At 40.9% G+C, this 23016-nt stretch overlaps 1 protein-coding gene across 1 annotated transcript; it reads left to right on the top strand.

Moving 5' to 3' along the window:
- Positions 1 to 1997: 1997 nt before the first annotated feature.
- Positions 1998 to 21401, top strand: lmbr1l (limb development membrane protein 1-like). Its single transcript, XM_033629710.2, has 17 exons — positions 1998 to 2220; positions 11011 to 11095; positions 13614 to 13647; positions 13971 to 14110; positions 15582 to 15685; positions 15786 to 15909; positions 16005 to 16073; positions 16159 to 16223; positions 16333 to 16405; positions 16506 to 16595; positions 16962 to 17038; positions 17143 to 17220; positions 17312 to 17385; positions 17529 to 17619; positions 17734 to 17800; positions 18699 to 18860; positions 19625 to 21401. The coding sequence occupies exons 1-17, from the start codon at positions 2164 to 2166 to the stop codon at positions 19708 to 19710; spliced, it is 1476 nt and encodes a 491-aa protein (XP_033485601.1). The 5' UTR covers positions 1998 to 2163; the 3' UTR covers positions 19711 to 21401.
- Positions 21402 to 23016: the final 1615 nt, after the last annotated feature.

Genomic DNA, 23016 nt, shown 5'->3' on the forward strand with positions numbered 1-23016 from the left:
ATGTTGATGTATAGCCAAATATATGTTGATGTATTATTTTTCAGAAACATTTTACTTTTTACCCACTACATTTCTGTGAAGGTTCTCATTTCTTGTTTGCTTTGAAATCAGCTGATATTATTTTTTCTTTCGTAAAATGCAAAAGTCCAAAATCTGTGATCGTGCAGTTCTGCGTGTGGTACTTTGTCAAAGTGGTGTTCTCCAGATCTGGATTGTAGAATACCTCAAACAGCAACAGTCTACAGCACAGAAACACTGATGTTTTCCTCCATTTTTAAGTTCATGTGAAAGCGATGGGCTTCATAATCACAGTGCAGTGCCATGTCAAAGGAAAAAAAACAAAAACAAACACCAATTATACCTAGGCGAATGTGAGAACAGAAAGACAACTGAGCCCTCTTTTAAATTAGCTGACAATGTGAACACAAGAAGAACTGAGTCCCTTTTCTGTTGGTCCACTTTTTGGTGCACTTTAAGAGGACTGAGCTCGATTTGTTTAAAAAGGACTATATGTGAAAACACCCTAAAATAACCCTCTGAATGCACTGACTCGTGACACTTTGTGTTCACAAGGCACAGGTTAAGCGAGCTGTACCATGGACTTGAAGCAAACTGTACTCAGACCATCTTCAGAGGAGGTCTGATTACAGGTAAAAAAGGAGTAAGAGGAAAAATCTGTATTTTGTGTGAACTCTCTCTTTAAGTGTGTTGCAGTTCACCAATAGATCTAGCTATGTATCCATGTAAAACAACCCACTGAATGCACTGATTTGTAAGTAAAGCAAGTAAACAAGTCATAATTTGTAGGCTGGGTTAATTCAACTTCTAATACACAGCACCATCATAAATGTGAAACAGCTTGACCTCTCCTCTCCCCCTGTCTCTACTGATGAGCTGCCCAATCTGAGCAGCACATGCATGAGGTAGAGGTACAGGAGCACCGCTTCGACAAACAACCACACACAGAACTGCATAATCACAGTTTTTGGGCTTTTGCATTTTAGAAAAGAAAAAAAATCATCCGCTGACTTAAAAGCAAATGTAACAAGAAATGAAAGCCTTTATAGAATTGTAGTGGAGTCAATCCACAGACCTTGTTCTGAGCAGTTTTGTGTAGGAACTATTTCCTTTCTACCAAACTACACGCACCAACCATATCACCGCGCAGGAGGAAGTGTGCATCTACTCCACAGATTTAAAGTAAATCCTAGATACTGGATGACAAGATGGCGCCTGATCTACTCATGGACGAGAGGCTGGTGCTGGTGACAGCGCAAGATGTAAAGATTAGTAGTGTCCTCAGCAGTACTATAATGTTGGTTAGCTCAATGGTGCTGGGTGAGCTAACACTGGATGCATTCTGTGCAGTGATGTGGTTGGTGTAGTTCAGTAGAAAGAAAATAGTTCCCACATGAAACTGCTCACAACAAGGTCTGTGGATTGTTTTGAGTGACCGGGTCATGATTTCTGAAAAGACACATTGCTGTTGAGTTTTTTTAAATGTATTTTTTGGCACTTTGAGCACCACAAGCCAAGTGACATCTAGTTCCATTATATTCAAGCAAAGGCAGACATCTCTACAGCTGATATCTCCAACAATTGGCAACTCACACCAAAACAATCTGGACTGATAAACAGCACTACAGGTAAGAGGGAAAATATGTATTTTTGATCTTGGGTTGAACTCTCTCTTTAAGTGTGTTGCAGTTCATCAGTAGATCTGGCCATGTAAATGTGTTCTTTGTCTATTTTTACTTGGAGCACCTAACAATGAAATACTTGTACACGCTCCAAAGTGCGTGAGCATCTCAGTGTTTAAATGGCATCTCTGATATGCTTACTATGTACATACACACCTTTGGATATGAATGACATTTCATGGTGATGACGTTAGTGTATTAATGACAGTGATGACTGACAGCTACCTGTCACTGTGAGCTCCCTCCGCTCAGTGTGGCCCCGCCCCCCGCCCGGCGACCCCTCCTTGTTTGTCTTTTATCACACAGCTCAGTGTAGCTAGCAGCAGCTAGCTCAGCCGTTTAAATGCACCCGGGCTGGACAGCCTCACATCCACGGCATTACTAACAACATGCCCCGAGTTTTAACTTTTTAACCATTTCCGCCCCTTCAGCGCTTCTGGGGACACTGTTATGGTTTCGGAGAATGGACGACGTGTCGGTTAGAGAGCAACTTTTCCACAACCGCGTCCGGGAGACCATAGTAAGTAACTCTGCGCTAATGTAACCGTCGGTTAATATGCATATGAGGGGTCGCTTCCGACAATACAAGCAGCCACCTAATCACGACAAACAAGCCACGTCGATTAAGTGTTTGTTTCGCGTGACTTGGCTTTTGCTCAACTCTCTTATTAAGTTCTCTAAGTCTCATATTTCAGCGTTAAGCATCAGTATCTGAAACAGTAAGTTTAACTTGTGGATAACTTAATGTTTGAGTGGCTGTTGGCTTCTGTACAGACGTTAATCACTGCACGGATGCAGCTGGTCATTTGGTAGTGGTGAGGCTCAGAGATATCAAGGAGCTTACTCAGCATCTGGGCCACTTCCTTATGAGTTTCTAAAGAGCTGCAACTCTCTTCACATCTTCATTTTCCTGTTTTTCACACCCTACTTCACACATTTTTCTGTTTTACCACACAGTTCATGATGCATTGTACTTTTACTGCGGTGGTTTTTGCCTGTTGGCTGATTCTGCTTTGTGCAACATCATGTTGAACTTCAGACTTGCCTGAAAGACCAGTTCCCTTACAGCAAGGCACATGGATATTGACCTTTAACCCTACAAAAGTACAATCAGATTTCACAGGCAGGTCGTTTCCTAAGATTGGAGATATTTCTGGTACAGTGTTACATAAGGGACAATGTCAAACAATATATTTTCTGCTGTATGTGTTGGAATCAGTGGTTGACTTATCAATTTGTCCTGGTTTTGCTCCGCTGTAAATAGATAAGAAAAAGCTCACATTGTACTAGTACTGTAGTATAAGAGGATGAGCAGAAACTGCAGCGGGCGTACATTTATAGATGAATTATGTAAAATAAAAATGAATGATCGCCTTGGGAGACTGAGTCATTACAACAGCAAATGATAGGGTGGAGTAAATTAAGTAGGAAAGCCAGAGGACCTTTTTTACATGTAATAGCAGCTAAACCACAGGTGGATCTAATAACACCATTTTTATTTAGCTGTCCCAGTTGCAGGGCTCTAGTATTGTATTAGTATTCTAGTGTTAGTGTCATTAGATGCACCTGTGCCTTTATTGCTATGACAAATCAACATCTCTGCTGTGACGTCACTTTTAAATTATAAAAACAGCCAGAGCAAAATAGTCTGAGGCATTTTAAGGTGTGTTTAAAACTGCTTTGGCTCCTCAACTTTTTTAGTTCTGTAGGTTATTTCCTTGTTAAAGTTGTTTCTGATTAGATCAGTCTGCCCATTTTAGGTGTCCTCTAGGCAATCCCATGTCAGGTAATGCTCGTAGTTGCAGACATGTGTTTTCAATTGTGTAGAAAAAACCTAAAATCAGAAGCTCCTAAAGTGCCCATATGAATTCTTCTGCCCTTGTTGTGTCATTGTCCCTTTCACCTACAGACCTAATGCTATTAGTCGACACCCCCTTCTTAAGCCACTGGCCGGCCTCGAGTCTCCAGCTTACTATCTCTCCTCAATGCTCCCCGTCAGGCTGGTCAGCTGCCCCTGCATCTCTGGTTATTAATGGCTTTGGGCTGAGCTTATCATTGGTCAGCGCATTTTAAATGGAAGAGCACGTGTAGATACAGTTGTAGTATTTTGCATAGTAAAGCATCCAAACGATAAACACTTGTCACACTGAAAGACCAGGTAGATAGATACCATAGATAGGTGGATACAGCAATAGCAGAATAAGAGAAGTTTTTGAATATAACATTTCTGATCTGAGCATTTTTAATACAGAAGATGTTTTTGTTGTCTGTACCGAGGGTGCGTACAGAGTTTGGCAAGCGAGCATTTATATGTGCAGCTTCTTATATGTGGAGTCTTCTGCAGAAGGACTTACAATTGCACTCATTGGTTCCTCTCGGCCGTTGCAGGTTTTGTACACAATCTTCGATATGCCAATGTCATGGTGTGTCTTAGCTGGTCTTTGTAATCATGTGTAGTTGCCGGGTTTTTTTGCGTTTTAATGGTTCATTTCTGGCATATTAACATAGTTTTTTGGCTTTTCTTTGTCGTAATTTCATTTTGTGTTTAATATCGCTTGTTTTAGAGCTTTACCTTTTTTTATTCTGTGTTGTCTGTCTGTAACTTATGTTGCTGCATGTCTTGGCCAGAACACTCAAGAGTTTTTTCTGGTTAAAGAGAGGTTAAATAAATAAAAAAAGAACATGAAAACAAGATGGCAAAGAGGGCAAAATAGAGAGCTGTCTCATATAAAGTTAAACTAATTTGTACAGTATACATCAAAAACCTGTGGCATCTCATTAAACCAAGCATGTTTTGAAATGAGATATTCTCGAAAGACTTTTTCCCAGCAGACATGTTGACTTGTTATAGTCCAAAAAGCACAGGTGAAATTGAGAACATCAACGATGACTCAGTTACATTAAGTGTCTCAGTAAGCTATTCAAGTGAGCTAGCGTGCACAATACCAGGGCCTCCCCTAAGTGGAATGCAGCCATCATCAAAAGTGAACACCACCCAAATAAAGAATACTAGTGTTATTTCCATGGCCTAAGAAAGGTCAGTCAATATTTCTCAAAGTCAGAAACCAGAGAATTAAGTCTCAAACTTGTAATGTCATTAAGCATTAAGTCTGGAGTTGCTCCATAAACGGTTTTGTGGACACACAGAATGTTCGTTCTCTTTGTTTTATACCCAAATGAGCTTTACTTTATTGTAGTGTTCTCAGTACTGAAACAAAAAATGTACCCATATATTCTCAGCATTCCCGAGGGTGCTCTCAGTGTCATCTAGGACTTCTTTCCCAGTTAATTGTCTATGGAGCAGCTCCAGACTTTATACACTATTATATAACAAATTTGAGTTTTAGCACTCTAGCTTTTGGATTCAACAGAGAGTTGTTTGTTTTTACTAATATATTTTAGACTGTTACAGACCATAGGAATAAAATACATGATTTTGAAATATGGGTGAAGTTCCCCTTATAATGTTATTGCACACACTTCTACCAAGACTTGTCAGAATGTCTGCCATGAAAAGGACCTATTACTGATCTAAACCTACACACTGCAAATACCTTCAACCTTGGTTGTCTGAGCATCCAGAAACCAATCAGGCTAAAGGTATTTTCAAATGCATTTGAAAACCATCTGGATATATAAAATGGCATGTGTTACATTAATTCTCATTATCCGAGGCTGAGATGACCTATAAAACTATTTGGGGGAGTCACAGGACAAACATTGCCAAGGCAAGAAGAGCGCCTGCAGTAATCCGTCAGTGCTCAGAAGACAGAAAGACTCATTTACATAATCATAGTGATCTGTGTAATATGTTGTTAGAGCACAGACCAGTGTCAAAATGTAGTGCTTGGTTGGCAGGAAAAAAGGCAGTATTTATATGGAAATGTTGGCTTTGTACAGCTTTTGGTCAGGAGCCTCACGGCAGTCCAACAAGTCCAACAAGTCAACAGTAACTCTTTCCAGAATGTGAATAGATAACATTGAATTCCTCATTTGGAACAAACAACACCAAGTAAGCAAGCAGTGTATATTTCATACATTGGCTCAACAGGACACGCCAGCTAATCACTCAAAACATTTTAATTAAGGCCTAACATAACATCGTAAATCATGTTAGATCACAGCATGTGGCAAGTGTACCAGGTGTAGATTGAAGAGATTTGTTTATGTGAGATGGTGTAAATGTGAGAGCCAGGAGTGCACACCCATAAGCCTAAAGGGATCAAGAAGGATCAATGATCGGCTGAATAAAAGGTCACGATAAGTAGAGATGTGGAGCACTCAGCATCAGCACAAATTAAGATATCAAGTCACCCTGAGAAAAGTTGTTTGAGTACCACGTTATCTAATCCAAATGTGTGTCTTAGAAATCACTTTCTATAGAATTTTGAGATATTAATGATCTGTAATTTTGTCAGCGCATTCAAATTTGCTTCTTACTTTGTTTTATTTTAGTTTTTAAGGAGAGGCTATGTTATGGCTTCGTTGTCGGAGGAAAACAAATTAAAGCACATTGCTGTCAAACATTTTCTGTTCTCAAGGATGCAATTATCTTACTGTAATTTCAGTTGTGCTTGTCTGAAATCTCATATCACTAAGCTATCAAATATTGCATGACACATTCCTGTATAATAATCAAAACACCCGACACAATGTACCGCAGCTGCCCACCTTCTCTTTAGATTAGGATGGCTTTGCTCATGCAACATTTAAAGTTATTTCTGGCTGTTGAATAAATCTTGAATAGGTCTTGCTAAATCTATCCTCTTAATTATAAACAAAGGTTGCATGCTTTGCCTACGTGTTTCTCTGGACAGGAGGCTGGTTGCCCCTTAAATAACACACTCTAAGGGAGTCCACTTGACATTTTGCAAGAAGGTGCTGTGCCACTGCCAACCTCCCGTTCCTTTTAGTTAGTACAGGAACTACAAGGTTAGGCAAGATGTGTAAACATGTGAGCGTCATTGTTTTTTCGCTTGAGTCAGCACAAAGATGTTTAGGTCACTCTGTGAATTTTAAAATGCTCCGAGTGAACTCTGATCTCCGGGGCTTTGTGTTCAGCACAAAGATGTCCCCCTCTGGATGCTGAATTCCTTTTAACTCTCTTCTTGGTGGCCTGCTATGTGCTGCCAGCTCTTAACACTGCCAATCAGCACGTGTCCCCACATATGTGGACTAAATCAGTGTTTTTTTTCCTCAGCCAAAACCGATCCTTTGTTCCCTACTTTTCCTTTTGTTGGATTAACCAGAGCAAATTAGACTGCAGAACTGAACATTTTTGCACACTGAGCTGATTAGGTACAGTCCATTGTTGTTTGTGATGCAGCTTGTATGTTACCAATGATCATCCCCACCTACACAGTAAAACACTGTACTCCTCAACAGATGAACTGTTGGGCATAATGCAGTGATCTTAGGTAGGTCTAAGCAAAATGTGACTACATAATGTGGTTGACTTTTATATTTGCTTGTTATTGTAGAAATGTTGGGGCTTTACCAGTGAAATAGTAGCTGTCAAACATTATTATAGATACCATGAAGAAGAGAAACCTGATTTCTAATTTGAGCAGTTTAACGTGAACTTTTGGTACTTTGTTATTTAAAACTGATCTGCACAGATGAGATGAGGACTTATACGTTGCCTGGGTCCAGACTCCAAGGTCTGGTACCCTACTCTGCTGGCATGGTGACACAAAACAGCTGTTTCTAGGTTAAAATAAAAACTGATCCAATAATTGCCCTGGGGGTATGAACTATTAGCCAATCAAAGCCGTTGGCGGGGAAAAGGCAGTTGTCAAGCAGCACACCGGAACCAATGAGAAGTAATAATAACAATGACAAGCTCTATATACTGTTTTAAACTTGACAACATAAATATTTTAAATGGATCCAAGTGTATTTCCTGTTTGAATGTTTTTGTGTGTCTCAAATCACATACTTCTGTTAGTACACTTCCATGTAGCATACTAAGTGCTCTATGTACTCATTGGAGTAGTGCGCAAATTTCGACAGGGTAGTGTTGTCTCAAACCAAACACGGCCGTTGTGCACTCACTGGAAATGATGACCGCAAATGAGCTAGTTAGCAAACTAGCATTAGCATTCGCATTATCGTTCGCGGTACCAAATCACTACAGACTGTTAAATTAACACAATAAACATACTGCTGGCTTATACCTGACAACGGTATAGTGGTGCTTAGTGCAAAAAACACATGTATTTGTACAATGCAGAGACGTTCACGGTCACACAGTCCTCAGCCACTATTTCCAGTTTGAAAAGTGGTTCCTCCCCTTCCGCTACGTAGCCAAGATGGCGACCATTAAGGGCGAGAAGTGTCCATAGTTCCACGCTCAACTTCTTGACTGTTTTGAGTGCACCATCCGGGTACTCATAGTGCACTGCATTTTTCCATACTTCTCAGTGTGAACGCGCTTATGCACTCAAAATATTAAGTGTAAGTACAGAAGTATGCGATTTGAGACACTGCATTTGTTAATGTAGCCACTAACAGGAAGCAAACAGGGACCAAAGCTGTTGCCCTAGTAACAGACTAGCAACAAAACCATGGATGTTTAAGGAGACCTGGATACGGCGTTGGAGGCAGCCTGTTCATTCCTATGAAAGTTGCTCATTGGCGCATTCAGCAACAAAAGCTTGATTTCCGCATTATGAAATTAACCATATCTTTCACATTGTGAGGCCCATAGAACAAGCGCAGTGGAGACTAGCAGAGGCCAAGCTCGGCCAATTCAGTCGGTTAAGCCCTCCTCTGGAATAGGGACAGAATTATTTAGTTGTGCGGCTCTTGTAGACTTTCCAAATGTTAGCGGATGGAATGGATGAAATACCGACAGTTAAACAAATCATTTTGCAGGGGTTGTGATGCTCAAAAAAATTAGCCACCTCTTCCCCAGTGTAAGTCTATGGGAAAAGGTCTTTTTGGCCCCAAACATCACGTGGCAAGCCCAGTCTTTGTAGCTCCACTTTTATCCACTAATGTAAAATTGGCTTCAAGGCCAGGCACTGCTCCTCAGGGCTTGAATGAAATAGTCCATAGACAAGATACACAGTGCCAACAGGGTGTTCGTCTCAGTATCACCTTACCTTTCTTGTTTGCTTTAATTTGCTCCACTCCACTCTTAAAATCCCAGCGTAACAAGTATTTTGGCGTGGCTACACATCAGCGTGGACTTAAAATGATGTCAGATTCAGGTGGATATGTTGGTCTCTGGTAACTGGTTAGGGAAAATCAAATTCCCCTCCCCCAAGGAAATTTGTTAGAGTGTAGGCAGTGTCAGACTAAAGATGGAAACATAGTGTAAAGACTTGACAGTTCTGTGTGATATCAGGCAAGTTTGTGGGTTGTTCTTGTATTTTCTTTTAAGGGTTTTGTTTCCATCTTTAAGTGGGTCAACATCTTGCACTTCCTGGAACGACGCAGGAGGAGGGGTGTAAGCCTGTATCCCAACCCCATTTATTTTGCACCATATGTCCCAGTGATCCATTTTAAAGTACCCTTTTGTTATGAAGTTAGAATAATAGACACACTGATGTAAATGCACTCTGTCTCAACATGAAGAGTTCTGACGTGGTCCTCAACTGTTCCGGCACTTAATGTTGCTCACAGTACGTATTGGACTGACTGTTGTCAATTTAATGGAAACCTGATGCTTAGAAATAATTGATTTCTAGGCTCTTTGTTCTTACCGTGAACATGTGCTTATGTTTGCACCGATTTAAGTATGTTGTCACATGCTGTTATGCTCCTGAGAGCCTCTCCGTCTTTTTTGTTTGCTGTTGAAGTTACCTCAGGGACAAACTTCTTCATCCTGCTGCCCTTACTTGGCACCCTCTGAGTCGCCATGTGGAAATGTTTTGTAATCTGGCATCATCATTTCATTCATCTGTCTGTCCAACACTGTTGAATGGATTGAATGGACATGAAACTTACCACAGAAATTCTTCATCCACAGTGGATAAATCCTGATGATGTTGTTGACCCTGTGAGTTTACATTCAGCAACACCAGTGGGGACAATGGTGCATTCGCATCATTTGGAAGGGAGGGTGGTGCTTTAATGGCGAACAACATAGACCTGACCCAGACTAGCTAAGAGTTGGGTATCCTAAAATGCCTCTGAACAGAGTAGATTATTTTAATTTTGACAACAAGGCCTTAAATGTTGTTTTTAATGAGGTGTAATGATTGAATAGTAAATTTGTCCATGAAATAACTTTGTTTTCTGGCGTGAAGGTATTGTGGGGATGTTGCTAAGAGACTAAGAGAGGTACTTGGGACAGTAGCTGTGAAACTTGAACACTCACTGGGTTAGTCCAGAAACTTTCCTGTTCATAGCACCCAATATTCAGTGGCAGAGAGGACTGGCAGTATAGCTCAGTTTAATCATACTCATTCTTGAAACACAAGTTTCAAGTTTGGCATTGTGCACGGATGTGTTTGAGATTTGTCTGTCAGTTTGTTTGCTGTGACAACGTCACCTTTTTTTGTCCCGACAGGTTCACACAGTTGAGAAATATTTGAGTGTGTGTCTGAGCATTGACTAGGTGATGCAGACTCAAGGTTATCTGTTTTTTTGTTTTGTTTTTTTAATTTAAGTTTCATTAAGGTCACTGTTTTCTGATGTTTTGTATTTTGTTCATACAAGCATTAACTTCAGGCTTTAGGATGAAATGTTGACAGCTTTGCCAGACAACAGATTGCTGAGTGAATATAGATTAAGCCCAAATTTGTGGGTAGATTTAGTGTAATGTCAGACAGTGATCTTTACATGCAGTATGGGGGCGCTATCTGTCACTGGTATTAACCCTTCTTTCTTTTACTCCCCTTAATCCCTCCTAGTTTATCACTGTTTCCCATTTCACTCTTTGTTGGAATAAATCGGTAATCTTCAGACTCCATCTGTCTCTCTTGACCTTGGCAGAACCGTGAATGTTTTTGGCGGTTTGCATTTGTAGCAACACACAGCCTGTTTTGCTTCTGTCAGAATATTCTGTGAGGAACAAATCTGTTGCAGACGTGACCGTATGCATGTCATCTCCTCTCCCTGTGCCTTCTCTATCTCTTCTAAGTTTTTGGTATCTGTGCAGCATATCCACCCCCACTTTTAAAATCTATCACAACATACTAAATCAGAGATACCAGCCAACCTAGATACATGTGTTGCTCATCAGTAGTAATAGGCAGAACATGACGGTTTGTTTACAAAGCTGCACTTCCTTTATGCGATTAGATGTGTACAGAAGTGAAAGACATAACACTATCTCTTTTTCTGTCTGTCGCCTCTGCAGATATGTGTACTCCTGTTTACATGCCTTTACATGGTGTCCTACCTCATACTTACCCATTTCAAGAAGGCTGCAGAGTTTGTCACAGGTGAGTTTTTAAGTTGCTCTTGTCCTGGATTTAACAGGTACAGCAAACAAAGGCTGCTTTGTGAGAGAGATTTCCTTCAAAGGATCATGGAGGATTGCCGGGAGGGGAATTGATGGTGTTGACAAGTCTACTTATTACATTGGTGTTTGGATTTTTTTTTTCACACAGTATGTAGGCCACACTCAAGCAAGCACAGGTGTTGTTCAAACACGTTGTTTTCTTTTTATTTTGAGTAAATGGTCCCATATTTATACTGTGTGGGGGGTAGATGGATGCATAAGGCAACAGGGTCATCTGAGAGCAAGATGATGCTCAAGCAATAAAATGAATATCGCCATTTTCACAAACCTTAATCATACTTTTAAATTATTTTATTGAAGAAGATATTACGCATAGATATTTTAGATTTGAATAATAGAGGTTTTCTGTGTTTGCTTACATGTAAACATAGCTGAGGTTAAAACACTGGAAGTTTCAACCTCTGGACCTTGGCTGGAGCAATGTGTTCCTGCATGTTTTGTAACATGTAACCACTGCTTCAGGCAGTCTCCCTGTGGATAAGGATGGTGGAGGGGCGGTGAGGAATGTGCTACAAGACAAACTGAGTCGTAGCTTCAGGCCCCAATACTCAGACAGAAACATCTCAGACGAGATGTTTTTTTGTTTTTTTTTTTCCCAACAAGCATACTGTACAAACAAAATCATGAGACGAGCTTAATCTGTCAGTACTCTCAGTTACTGGCTTTAATTTTTGACAGCTGGAACAAAGTTAAAAAAAATGTTTTGGTCGTCAACTTTGTAGCTGACATGCATTTGCAAAAGTGCAACATACCTTGTGCATTTGAATCTAAAATATGTTCTCTGTTTTTAAGAGTGAGAAAATGTTTAAAGTTCTGCGGGGTGACTGAGCTGACAGTTACATAACAAATCCCATAACTTGCCACTATTGGAAGCAGATGTAGGATGTCCAAATAGCCAGGTCTGTGTGCTCCACTGTGGCTGGGCTGGGCTGAAACCTGGAACATAGCCAACTATTTTTTTTCCTTTTCTCCCTTTTTTTTATTAAGGACCTGTGATGTATTAGCGCCCTGTTACAAATGTTGTCTGTGCATCAACAACAGCAGAACAGTTGTGCCCTGCAGCGACATGCAGATTGTGCAATACGTCTCTATGGAGTTGTTTTTGACAATAAGGAATCAAGAACTGGTTTCTGCTCCTCAGGCTTTACCTTATTATTAAAGAGCTGCGGCAACCTTTGCATAAGAGCAATTTACAGTATCCTGCACAGTGATGAACACTGCTTGGCAAAGAATAGCAATTCACATGGTATAGTTTTACACATCTACAGAAAGTTGCATAATACTTAGAAGTTTTTGGGGGTTTAACAGAGTGTTTTGGGCACATAACATTTATAGATGGCTTCCTTTCATACTCTAAATATTTTGCTCTCTGTAGTTTCCTGCTCATAGCGTATGTAATTTAGGTTTTAATAGAGTGGTGTTCTTGTTTGAACAAAATGTTCCCAACATGCTCACCCCCCACTCACTCCCCAATCTGAGACCACTGAGACCTTTTTCATCCTCATATGGACTGCTTCTATTACACCTTTCCCCTATACATATATACAGTGCACACACACACTGCCCCAGACAGCTTTTACCAACACAGACTTGCTATGCAGTCAAAATAACCTGTGTTTAAAGGGACAAGCCACCCAAAAATCAAAAATACATATTTTTACTCTTATCTGTAGTGTTGTTGTATTAATCTAGATAGTTTTGGTGCGATATGCAGAGTTTTAGAGATAAATATGTCTGCCTTCTCTTAAATATAATGGAACTAGATGGCACTCGGCTTGTGGTGCCAAAAATGTTAATAAAATACATTTGAAAAACTCAACAGCAATGTCTCTTTCTAGGAATCATGACCTGGTTACTCCACATAATCCACAGACCTTCTTGTGGGCAGTTTCAGTTAGGAAATATTTTCTTTCTTTCTAACCACACGTGCCAGACTTATGTGAGAGGCGTATGCCTGTGACAGCATGAGATGTAAACCTTTATGGCGTCCTTGGCTGAGCTGTAATGTTAGCTAGCTCAGTGGTGCTATGTGAGCTCGCAGTAGATACACACTTGCTTCTGTGCGCTGAAAAGGTTGGCAGGCGTAGATTGGTACAAAGAAAATAGTTCCCGCATGAAACTGCTCACAACAAGGTCTGCGGATTATCTTGGGTAATCAGGTCCTGATTTCTGAAAAGGGATATTGCTGTCGTGTTTTTCAATTTTGGCACTTTTAGCACCACAAGCCATCTAGTCCAGCATATTCAACTCACACCAAAACATTCTACATGGATAAATAGCACTACAGGTAAGAGTTAAAATATTCATTTTTGATTTTGGAGTGAAATGTCCCTTTCAGCCTACATCAGTCACAAAGTTACAGCAAATAGGTTTGTTAATGTCTGTGGCAAGTTGTACAAACAAAAGATGAAATCCTATTTATGTCTCTACTCTTTCAGATGATATTGAAGATGCCACCGTCAACAAAATTGCGTAAGTGAACACCTCTAATGATTAACCTATCCACAGCAATCTGTTCCCAATCACTGACTTGGATTAGTGTCTGCGTGAATGATTGACAGATACCTTCGTCAGCGTGACATGTGGAGGGGCCCGAGACCAATTGGTTGTAAATTTATTGCCCTGTCTTGTGTGTGTTTATGTGGTTGTTGGTTGGGACGAGGGCACTTAAGTGTCACTCCACCCTTTGCCCCGACACGCTGGCACTGTATTACCTTAGCCACCCTAGCCTTTCACCTGAGCTGTGCGGATAAGCTCAAATATTCACTGATAGCTTGTCTCTCTCCTTCTCCCAGGCTGTGGCTGTGTACGTTCACCCTGTCTGTTGCAGTGTGTGCTGTGCTCCTTCTCCCCATCTCTATCCTGTCCAATGAGGTGCTGCTCACCTTCCCACAGAGCTACTACATGCAGTGGCTCAATGGATCTCTTATCCACGGTATACATCTTGCTGTTTTTATTAGTTGACAAAACCAAGCAGTTGATAATCATAAAAAGCAGCAGAAGGCATCACTGTCTGAAACTAGATCAGATTCACTGAGGATCGAAAACATCCAAATCAATACACCACAGGCCTGTGTCCAAACAGATAATTACTATGGACAGAGTGGCTGTGACCTTGCTCAGTGTGTTATTTGTGTTTTTTGTTTTTTTTTAATGATCCAACTGCTGCTGTTTACTTCAGTCAAGCCGTCCAACTCCAGGCTAATTACACGGGGCCTCATTCACCAATATCTTCTACGTTTTTTTTTTTTTTTTAATTAAGAAAGGTCATAAGAAAAGTCTACTTGATTCATGACGTGTTCTTTAACTGCATAATTGTTCACACCTGTGTACTTAAAATGACAAATCCCATTGTCCTCATAGTTTAAAAGTCTGTGCCAACTGATGCTAGTTAACATAGGTAAACAGTTAACGCCCTGCCAGTCCCCATAAAAGAGCATAAGACTGCAGGGCTGTGTGCACACACAGAAATAGAAAAAGACAAACACCAAACAAGCTGTCATGAGCAGATATTAAAAAAAAAAAAAAATGTATCAGATGCTAAAAATATGTGTTAATCAACCCCCTAGTCTGTAAACTTTATCCTTTATAGTAGCACAGTTGTCAGGACTGAGGACTGGCTGAGTATGTTTGTGTGGGTGTGTTTAAAAGGGAAGCGAAAGGGGAAGAGAAGGTGGAATATTGCACAAAATGTTTCTGTAAGTTATTAACAACTTACTCTGAACACTGCTCGTCATTTACTGTCCCACCTGCCCAAATCACTGATTTTCTAGCCTGATCAATCACTTTTCATTAGATGGCAAAACTGATGTGAATTGAAGTGTTAGTGTAGCATTTATTTGAAAAGACCATGAGCTTTTTGTGCAATAATCCAAATAATTATTTAAAAAATATTGTAAATGTTAAAAATGTTAATGTATTTTCAATCCCGTAATACTATACAATTGTAGAACTGAGGAAAATGCAATATCCAATGTACTGTACAAACATGTCAGCACAAAAAGTGTGTAAGTGTGCTCTTTTTTTTTAATTGATCTTTGGGGGGGCATTTTTGCCTTCATTTGATATGATAGCATGTAAAGGGGGAGAGAGAAGGAAGGACATGCAGCAAAGGGCCCCAGGTTGGAATTGAGTCTGGGTTGCTGTGGCAAGGACTTAGTTTTTGTACATGAGATGCCTGCACTACCAGGTACCAAATCTCAAATAGGAAAGCACTGGTGAATGTTAGAATCTTTGTAAAAACTGCATGAGTGGATTTGAAGAAAAAAAAAATCTTCAGAATTTACAGTGTGGCAGAACTATGCCTCCCAGTGGTTGATAGTAGTACTGCTTCACTGCAGTTTAATCTCTAATGAATGTTGGCACTGAAAAATAACATTTAAACAACTCTTTTTGTCTCTTGCCAGGATTGTGGAACCTAGTTTTCCTTTTCTCCAATTTGTCCCTCGTCTTCCTCATGCCCTTTGCCTACTTTTTCACGGAGTCTGAGGGATTTGCAGGCTCCAGAAAGGTACATAACTTCCCTCACATATGGCATCTGTAGACACCAGAGCCTTTTAATAAAGACTTAACTGTGAGTGCATCACAGAGAATTTGCTTTGTTTGTGTAGGGGGTTATGGCACGAGTGTATGAAGCAGTTGTGCTGCTGTTGCTGCTGGCTCTGCTTGTGCTGGGCATTGTGTGGGTGGCATCAGCCCTCCTCCATGACAACATTGCCAGGAAGAGCCTCTATGGTGAGTCACATGCATTATACCTGAAGATCCCTCAGCGGCAACTGGTTTTACAGTTTTTAATTGAGTTGCTTACACTGTCCTCCTCTGAATTTCAGACCTGTGGGAGTATTACCTTCCCTACCTGTACTCAGGCATCTCTCTATTTGGAGTGTTGCTGCTTTTGTGTGAGTATACGTCAATCACTTTGCTGCAGACTACTGTATATAATATGACACTTGCATATCACCGTCTGTTTGTTTCCGTCCTCAGTATGCACTCCCTTTGGGTTGTCCCGAATGTTCAGTGTAACTGGCAGCCTCTTGGTCAAACCACGGGTGAGTCACAGACCCAGTGACAACACTTCCCACGTCACACAGAGTAGCCTTTGTCTCATGGCTGTGAACTGAAGTTTCTGAATTGATTGATGTCTCTTATCCCCCTCAGCTGTTGGAAGATGTAGAAGATACCCTGAGCTGCACTGCATTTGAGGAAGACTCGCTCTCCAGGAAGCTGAAATGTGAGTGCGTCACGGTGAAAACACTCCTTTGCCATTTTGTTCAATTTAAATTTGACTGATTGACTTAATGTCTGCGTCATGTGTCGTTGTCTGATCAAAGGTGGCAGCACAACGTCATGCTGGGTCAAGCTGAACATGGAGGCGATGAAAAAAGAGTACCAAACAGCTCGGAGCAAGCGTATCGCCCTGGGTAAGATTGACTGAACAGACTGTGATTACACTGTATACTGTAAAACTTCAAGTAATAGCCTGGGCCGACGGTTGATTTTTTGAGAATTTAACAGAGCTAACGATGTGTAGCGTGTCCATATTGACAGAAGTTTTAACACTTACAGTTGTGTGCACGATAGAAGCAGCTTAGCACTAGCTCAATCAGGTAGCCAACAACTTGGTGAGCTTTAAGAGGTGTTAAACGTCCAAAGAACCTCTATGAAAATGAACAGCTTTGCAGCATCAATGTAACAAGACCCAGCGTCTATTTGAGAGCTACGTTAGCTGCTGTACAGTTATTGATTGTTGTTCCTTTTCCCTTGTATTCCTCTCGCTTTCCTCACAGAAATGCGCAGGAAAGCCTCCCCGTGGCAGCGAAACTTGGGCTATCCACTGGCCATGCTCATGCTCCTCGCACTGACGGTACACGCTCATTTACTGATATATTCTCACTGGCTGTTTTAACTTATTTATCACCACTGATGGTTGTTTTAATCGTCGTATAATTACTTTTCATATCTCTTCAGGTGATGTGTGTACTCATGGTCTGTTTCAATGTGTTGGAGCTGCTCCTGGATGAGACTGCAATGCCCAGAGGAATGGAGGTGAGGATTACAGACAGAAGCTGTTAACCTTTCATGCTCGGACTGCCAGTTATCGGCGTACACTGATGATTGTTATTTTTATGTGTTCTAGGACCCTCACCTGGGGATGGCCTCCTTCTCCATGTTCGGTTCACTGGGTGCTGCAGTTCAAGTAGTCCTCATCCTGTATCCTTTCATCCCATTCACCTCTGTTAACCTGTCTGTCCATTTGGCTCTGACTCATTTCTAATTTACTTTCTGGATATTATTTACTACCTCTGTGAGTTTACCAGTCTTCTTTCCAGTGTTGTCCTTAAAATGAGTTTCAGCTATCTGATGGTGTCCTCAGTGGTGGGCTTTTATAGCTCTCCTCTCTTCACCAGCCTCCTGCCTCGTGCACAGGACACCAACCTCACACAGGTATGACAGCTAACCTTTGCATGTGTCTTAGCTCACAGTGAGATGTAACCAGAACCTAATCTAATCTGGTGTTTACTCCTCATAGTAATCTCAAAATATTTCTGTTCTTTTCAGATAATTGCAAACTGCGTGTCACTGCTCATCCTGAGCTCAGCACTGCCTGTTTTTTCACGCACACTTGGTAAGGACATAGCATGAGTGTTCAGAGTTGAACATTTAATAGACAAAAACTTCCAGATACATACCAAAAAAAAAGCCTGATCTTAGAGTATGCTTTTTTTGTAAGCTACTCACATCTGCAAAACATTAAAATAAATTGTGAGACAGGGTCACAAGGATCGTAAGAAAACTTTTAAAATACTTATACAATATGCCTATATCTTAGGATTTCATTCATTTCTGTGAAGAAAACTAAATGAAATTGTTGTTTTTGAGGTTTATATTATTCTTCAAGGTAGAAACTTTTTTAAAAATCTCACGGGATAAAGTCACAGTGAAGACCAGAACACAAGCTATATTTACAGAGTCTTCACTTGCTGCTTAACAGCCTCATCCTGCATTAGAGAAGTACACAATTAAAACAACTCAAGAGCTAATAGAACAATGACCAATTGTCAGGGAGAAGAGGGCATTTTATACTTGAACTGGATTTGTCAAAAAAAGAAGCCTATTGAGTATGTAGGATTGTTAAAAAACAAAACATAATGCATACAGAGAATTGTATAAAAGGATTCTAAAATATCAGGAAAACTCATCTCTGTAATATTTACAGGAAAGAATCCCTTCCATCTCATTTTACACAAACTTCTGCAATCATCACCCTCACTGTCAGTTGCTCTGTACTGTTATTGTCATGCACTGAATATAATACGAAATGCTGCTAAAATATGTCACTTAGTCAGGGGTCAAACATTAGGAGCATTGAGAGTTGCTGAATCAACATTTTACCTGTAGTCTTAGTCATGCCCACAAGAGGGCATCTGTATGCCAGGAATACAGCAACTGCAGGTGAGGCCTGGCTCCAACAGGCTTCATTCACAAGTAAAACATTTTCTTTTGCTCCTTTTCCATCATGTTAGGGATCACCCGCTTCGATCTGCTGGGAGACTTTGGTCGGTACAACTGGCTGGGGAACTTCTACGTCGTCTTCCTGTACAACATGCTGTTTGCTGGTCTCACATCTGCCTCCCTGATCAAAACAGTCACCTGGGCGGTACAGAGAGAGCTCATCCGTGCCTTCGGTGAGTCTGCTTTCATTTTTATTTTAAAAAGCAAGGTGAAAGTACTTTGTATGCTTTAGGGCTGTCGATGAGTATTCTAAATTCAGTTACATAATTGAATTGTGGAAAAAAACAGACATTTGATTGTGAAAAAAGAAGCATACAAGTAGATACGTCTCTGGTTGTATCGGTGTGCCTTCCTATGGACATAGTGCAAAGAAAATTATATTCAAATGTGTGTGTTTTTTTTGTTTTTGTTTTTGTTTTGTTTTTTCTCTCTAATTCGACAGCCCTAGCGTGCATATATTCTTCAGTCTATGGGATTGTGTTGTGCCAAAATCATTGCCGCTCAGCCATGTCATACGTTTTTCCACCTTTGGCCCCGTTCCCCTATGGGCTGGTCTCTCTTCCTCAGATAGAAAGAATACAATTCTTTCAGGAAAGTGTAAAGGGACAAGAGGAGAGTCAGGTCCCCTCAGGGACCTTGAGGCACACCGCCCTAGACCCCTCGCAGCACACACACCCTCTACCCCTCCACCCAACACAAACAAGCGCTCAGAGCACGGACACGCCAAACGCACACACACGTACACACAGTCCCCTTCCTCACAGCACAGATAGCATCTCTGCACCATGGCAGCTCTCCTGCACTTTCCCATTACCTCCCAACTCACTTTTGTTCCAAGATTAATAGACTTTCATTTCACCTAAATCACTATTTTTGCAAGTTTAGTGCTCCACCTTGTGATTGTGCCTGATGTTATGGTGCTTTTTTTTTTCCGCAGGTCTCCACAGATTGCCCTTAACTGTGTCACGCTCCACCGTCCCCTTCAGACTCCTCCTGGCCAGTGGACTGTCTAAAATCCAGTGACTTTTCCTCCACGCCACTGCCTTTCCTAACCTTTAGAAACCGAGCCACTTCAAATGTGCGCCTATTGGATTAAAGGCATTTGCAATTCAGTCCCTTTGCCAGTTGGTACATGGGTCAGGTCGCCCTGTGTGAAGAGACCGGCGAGGTGACGAGTCTGCCCGCACCGTGTCCAGTGGGAGCACTGCTTGAAGTTGTGTTTAATGACCAATATATCAGGGTCCAAGTTTGTGCAGTTATTTGACAGCAAGGATAAATACTGGTACAAGCAGTGAGCTGAGTCGTGGTTACGACTGGTACAAGGGGAAAAGGGATTTAAGCCAGTCCTGCCATAGTGGACAATAAGAGAGCAACCCCCGCCATCAAAATCTGATGCCTCATGAAAAGAGGATCCAGTGGAAAGCCGTTGTTCTTTTGACACATGTGAAAGTCAGCAGAGTTATTTTGAAATATTACATTCTAACTGTGACGTAATTTCCTCTTCCTGTTCCAGGTCGATTGAGTGCTCTCTCTTTCTCTGCGACTTCCCCACGCTTTCCCCTCTTTGGTCGTACCACTATTTTAAGATTGGGAATCTTACTTCCATGTGTTTGGTGGTCCAGTCTGCACCAGTGTTATGTTAGTTAATGACAGGAAGTTGTTATTGGGAGCAAATAGGACGCAGAGTACCCTGTCTGCCTATGGATCTTCAGGTTACACAGGGAATATGCGAGGGAGGTCATAATCTCAGTGTTAGAGAAACGTAGTTTACAAGCAGAATTAGGAGCATTAAACAGGGTTTTTACTCTTGTAGATGACAGTAAGCGTACTGAGCCTGAGGATGACTCATTAATTTACAGAAATACACTAAAATGAAAGCTTTACACTTTGTCTTATGCAAGACTTTTGAACACCATGTGACACTCACTAGGAGGAACTTCTGCCTTTGACCAATCAAACTGTGAATTATTAAGAATTTATGTGGGGAAGTGCAATATTTTATAAGTAAACGCACACTTTTTAACTTTACCAAAAGTGATTTCTGAAATCTTCTATATGCTTTCTCTTAATTTTCTGTGAAGTATTTTTTCATCTCATTCCTCTTTGTTGGACACTGGGGTGAAGGGTTAGAATAGAAAAGCGAATGTGATTGTCAATCCATGCAATCTGTCCCAGTGTCAGTTTTTATATTGTGATGTGTTTATCAGCTGTATCTCATCATCATCAATGTGTTGGTGACTCTGCGTCATCGTTTGCCTTAGCTGCTGTATCAGCAGGTTATTAGCTGTTGGTTTGACCAGCAGGGGACAGTGTCTCTTAAACCCAACACCAGCCTCTGTGTTGTGTGAGACTCTTACTCCGCTTAGTTATTATATGTATTATATATATGGAACACTCTGAGGTTTACTCATTTCATTTTTCTGGGAATTTCCTTTGTTTTTGGGAACACAAAGTTTGTAATGAACTTTTTTTTTTTTGTCATTATTTATGGGCATTTTGGGATCTATACTTAACACGTTGACTCTTAGGATTTTTAACAGTTGTTAAAAATGTTGAATGTGATACAGTTGAGACAAAAAAATCTTTAGAGTTGTTCTCAAGGATTAAAAAAATGTTTGTTTACTTTTAAATGCTCTGTTTGAGATTTTCTGAACAGAATTTTTAACCACCATTGTTTTAAGAGCAGAACAATAAAAATCATCTTATGTTTTTAACTTCTTTGTGAGTTTTTGGATACACATGTAAACTCTCTCTCTGATGCTGTTTGTTACATTTAAAGAATTACATTGTGAGCGATCTGATGTGTGGTGGGTGGGTGTGACTGGCGAGGGCGTCTGTCCTCTTCATCCCTCCACCCTTTTGTTGCACTTCTTTAATCAGAAGCAGAAGAAAGCCATATTTTGGCCTGTCTGTCAGCAGTGTCCAGCCGCGACGCCACTACAGCCGTAGCCCACGCTTTCCTCACTCTGATGCAAGTGCCAGATAAAAAAACCCTGCAAATCAGGATGAGAGAAGCGACGTCCACACATTCACTCCTTCACGTCGCCACCACCACCCGCCCCCCTCCCTTTCTTCCATTCCTTTTCCTCGCCTATTGTTCATTTCCTCAGCTAATTTTTTTCTAAATTCAGTTCAAGAAAACCCCGTCTCTGATTAATTTCTCCCTCTTGATTTTTGTTTGCATTTCTTGTTTTGTTTTGTTGGATGTTTTAATTAAGCTTATTTGGTTTGGGATTTGTTTTGCACTGCCTTTCCTTTGCAAAAAGGAAATGAACTGAAATGTCGCCGTAACATTACTTGGACATCTGGAGACTGGTTACCTCTGAGGAAGTGACACATAAGCCAGATATAAGGTGTGTGTCTGGGGTTAGTGTGTGATCAGTGCGTCTTGAAAATAGACTTTTTGAAGTGAATAATTGAAGAAATTCAGACCGATGAGGTTGAGATTGTGATTTAGAGGGTCAAAAACAATTCAAGAAATGTATGCATGACTTGGGAAGCACATTTAGTCATTGCTGAATCATGTGAAAATGAAATATTAAAGGGTTTATACATATATATGGGCCCTATCCCCAACTCCCTGAACATTGAATTTAAAGATGCAATGCTGCTACTATGCTACTGAAAGTATGTCTGGACACCACACTATTTTACACTTTGACGAAATAGTGTACTTTATTGGTGTATTGCAGAGCAAATACAGAAAATATGATGATTTCTTTCTATTAAGGTACATTGTACACACACACACACACACACAGCGTGAAACAACCTTACACATACATTAACCTTGGATTGGAAACACTAGGGTAGCACCTCTCCCTGCAGCAAAATATAAAGGTCGATAGCAGTGCAATCAAAGTGTCCCAGCAGTCCCATTGGGTAACACACTCTATTGGACTAGCTGTCGGGCATATCGGGGACAAGGCGGGAGACGGGCAGCTTGTAATGGGATGAGATAGGCTATCTTTATTGTCAAAACATAAGAATGAAGGGGGGAAAAAGACAAAGATTAGCGTTCCTGACAGTCGGCCGTTTGAAGTCCGTGCCAAAGTGCATTAGGGGCTGTTATTCCCTCGTTTGTACGCTCGCAAATACAGAACCATTCACAGGAAAAGGCGAGACTTGCCCACTAATCAACTGATAATGGGTCACACTGTCCGTTTGCCATAGCTGCCCGCCATCCTGCGTGCACACTCACGGCACACTTTCTTCACACAGTTGACTGGCCTTTGTTTCATTGGGTAATGGGTGAATGGCGTGGCGTAGATTTTTAGGGAGAAACTTGTCAAATAACACTGTTCAATTCAAAAGAGAGCTCTTGGAGTG

The sequence above is a fragment of the Epinephelus lanceolatus genome, chromosome 8, assembly GCF_041903045.1.
Source record: "Epinephelus lanceolatus isolate andai-2023 chromosome 8, ASM4190304v1, whole genome shotgun sequence".
Lineage (NCBI taxonomy): Eukaryota > Metazoa > Chordata > Actinopteri > Perciformes > Serranidae > Epinephelus > Epinephelus lanceolatus.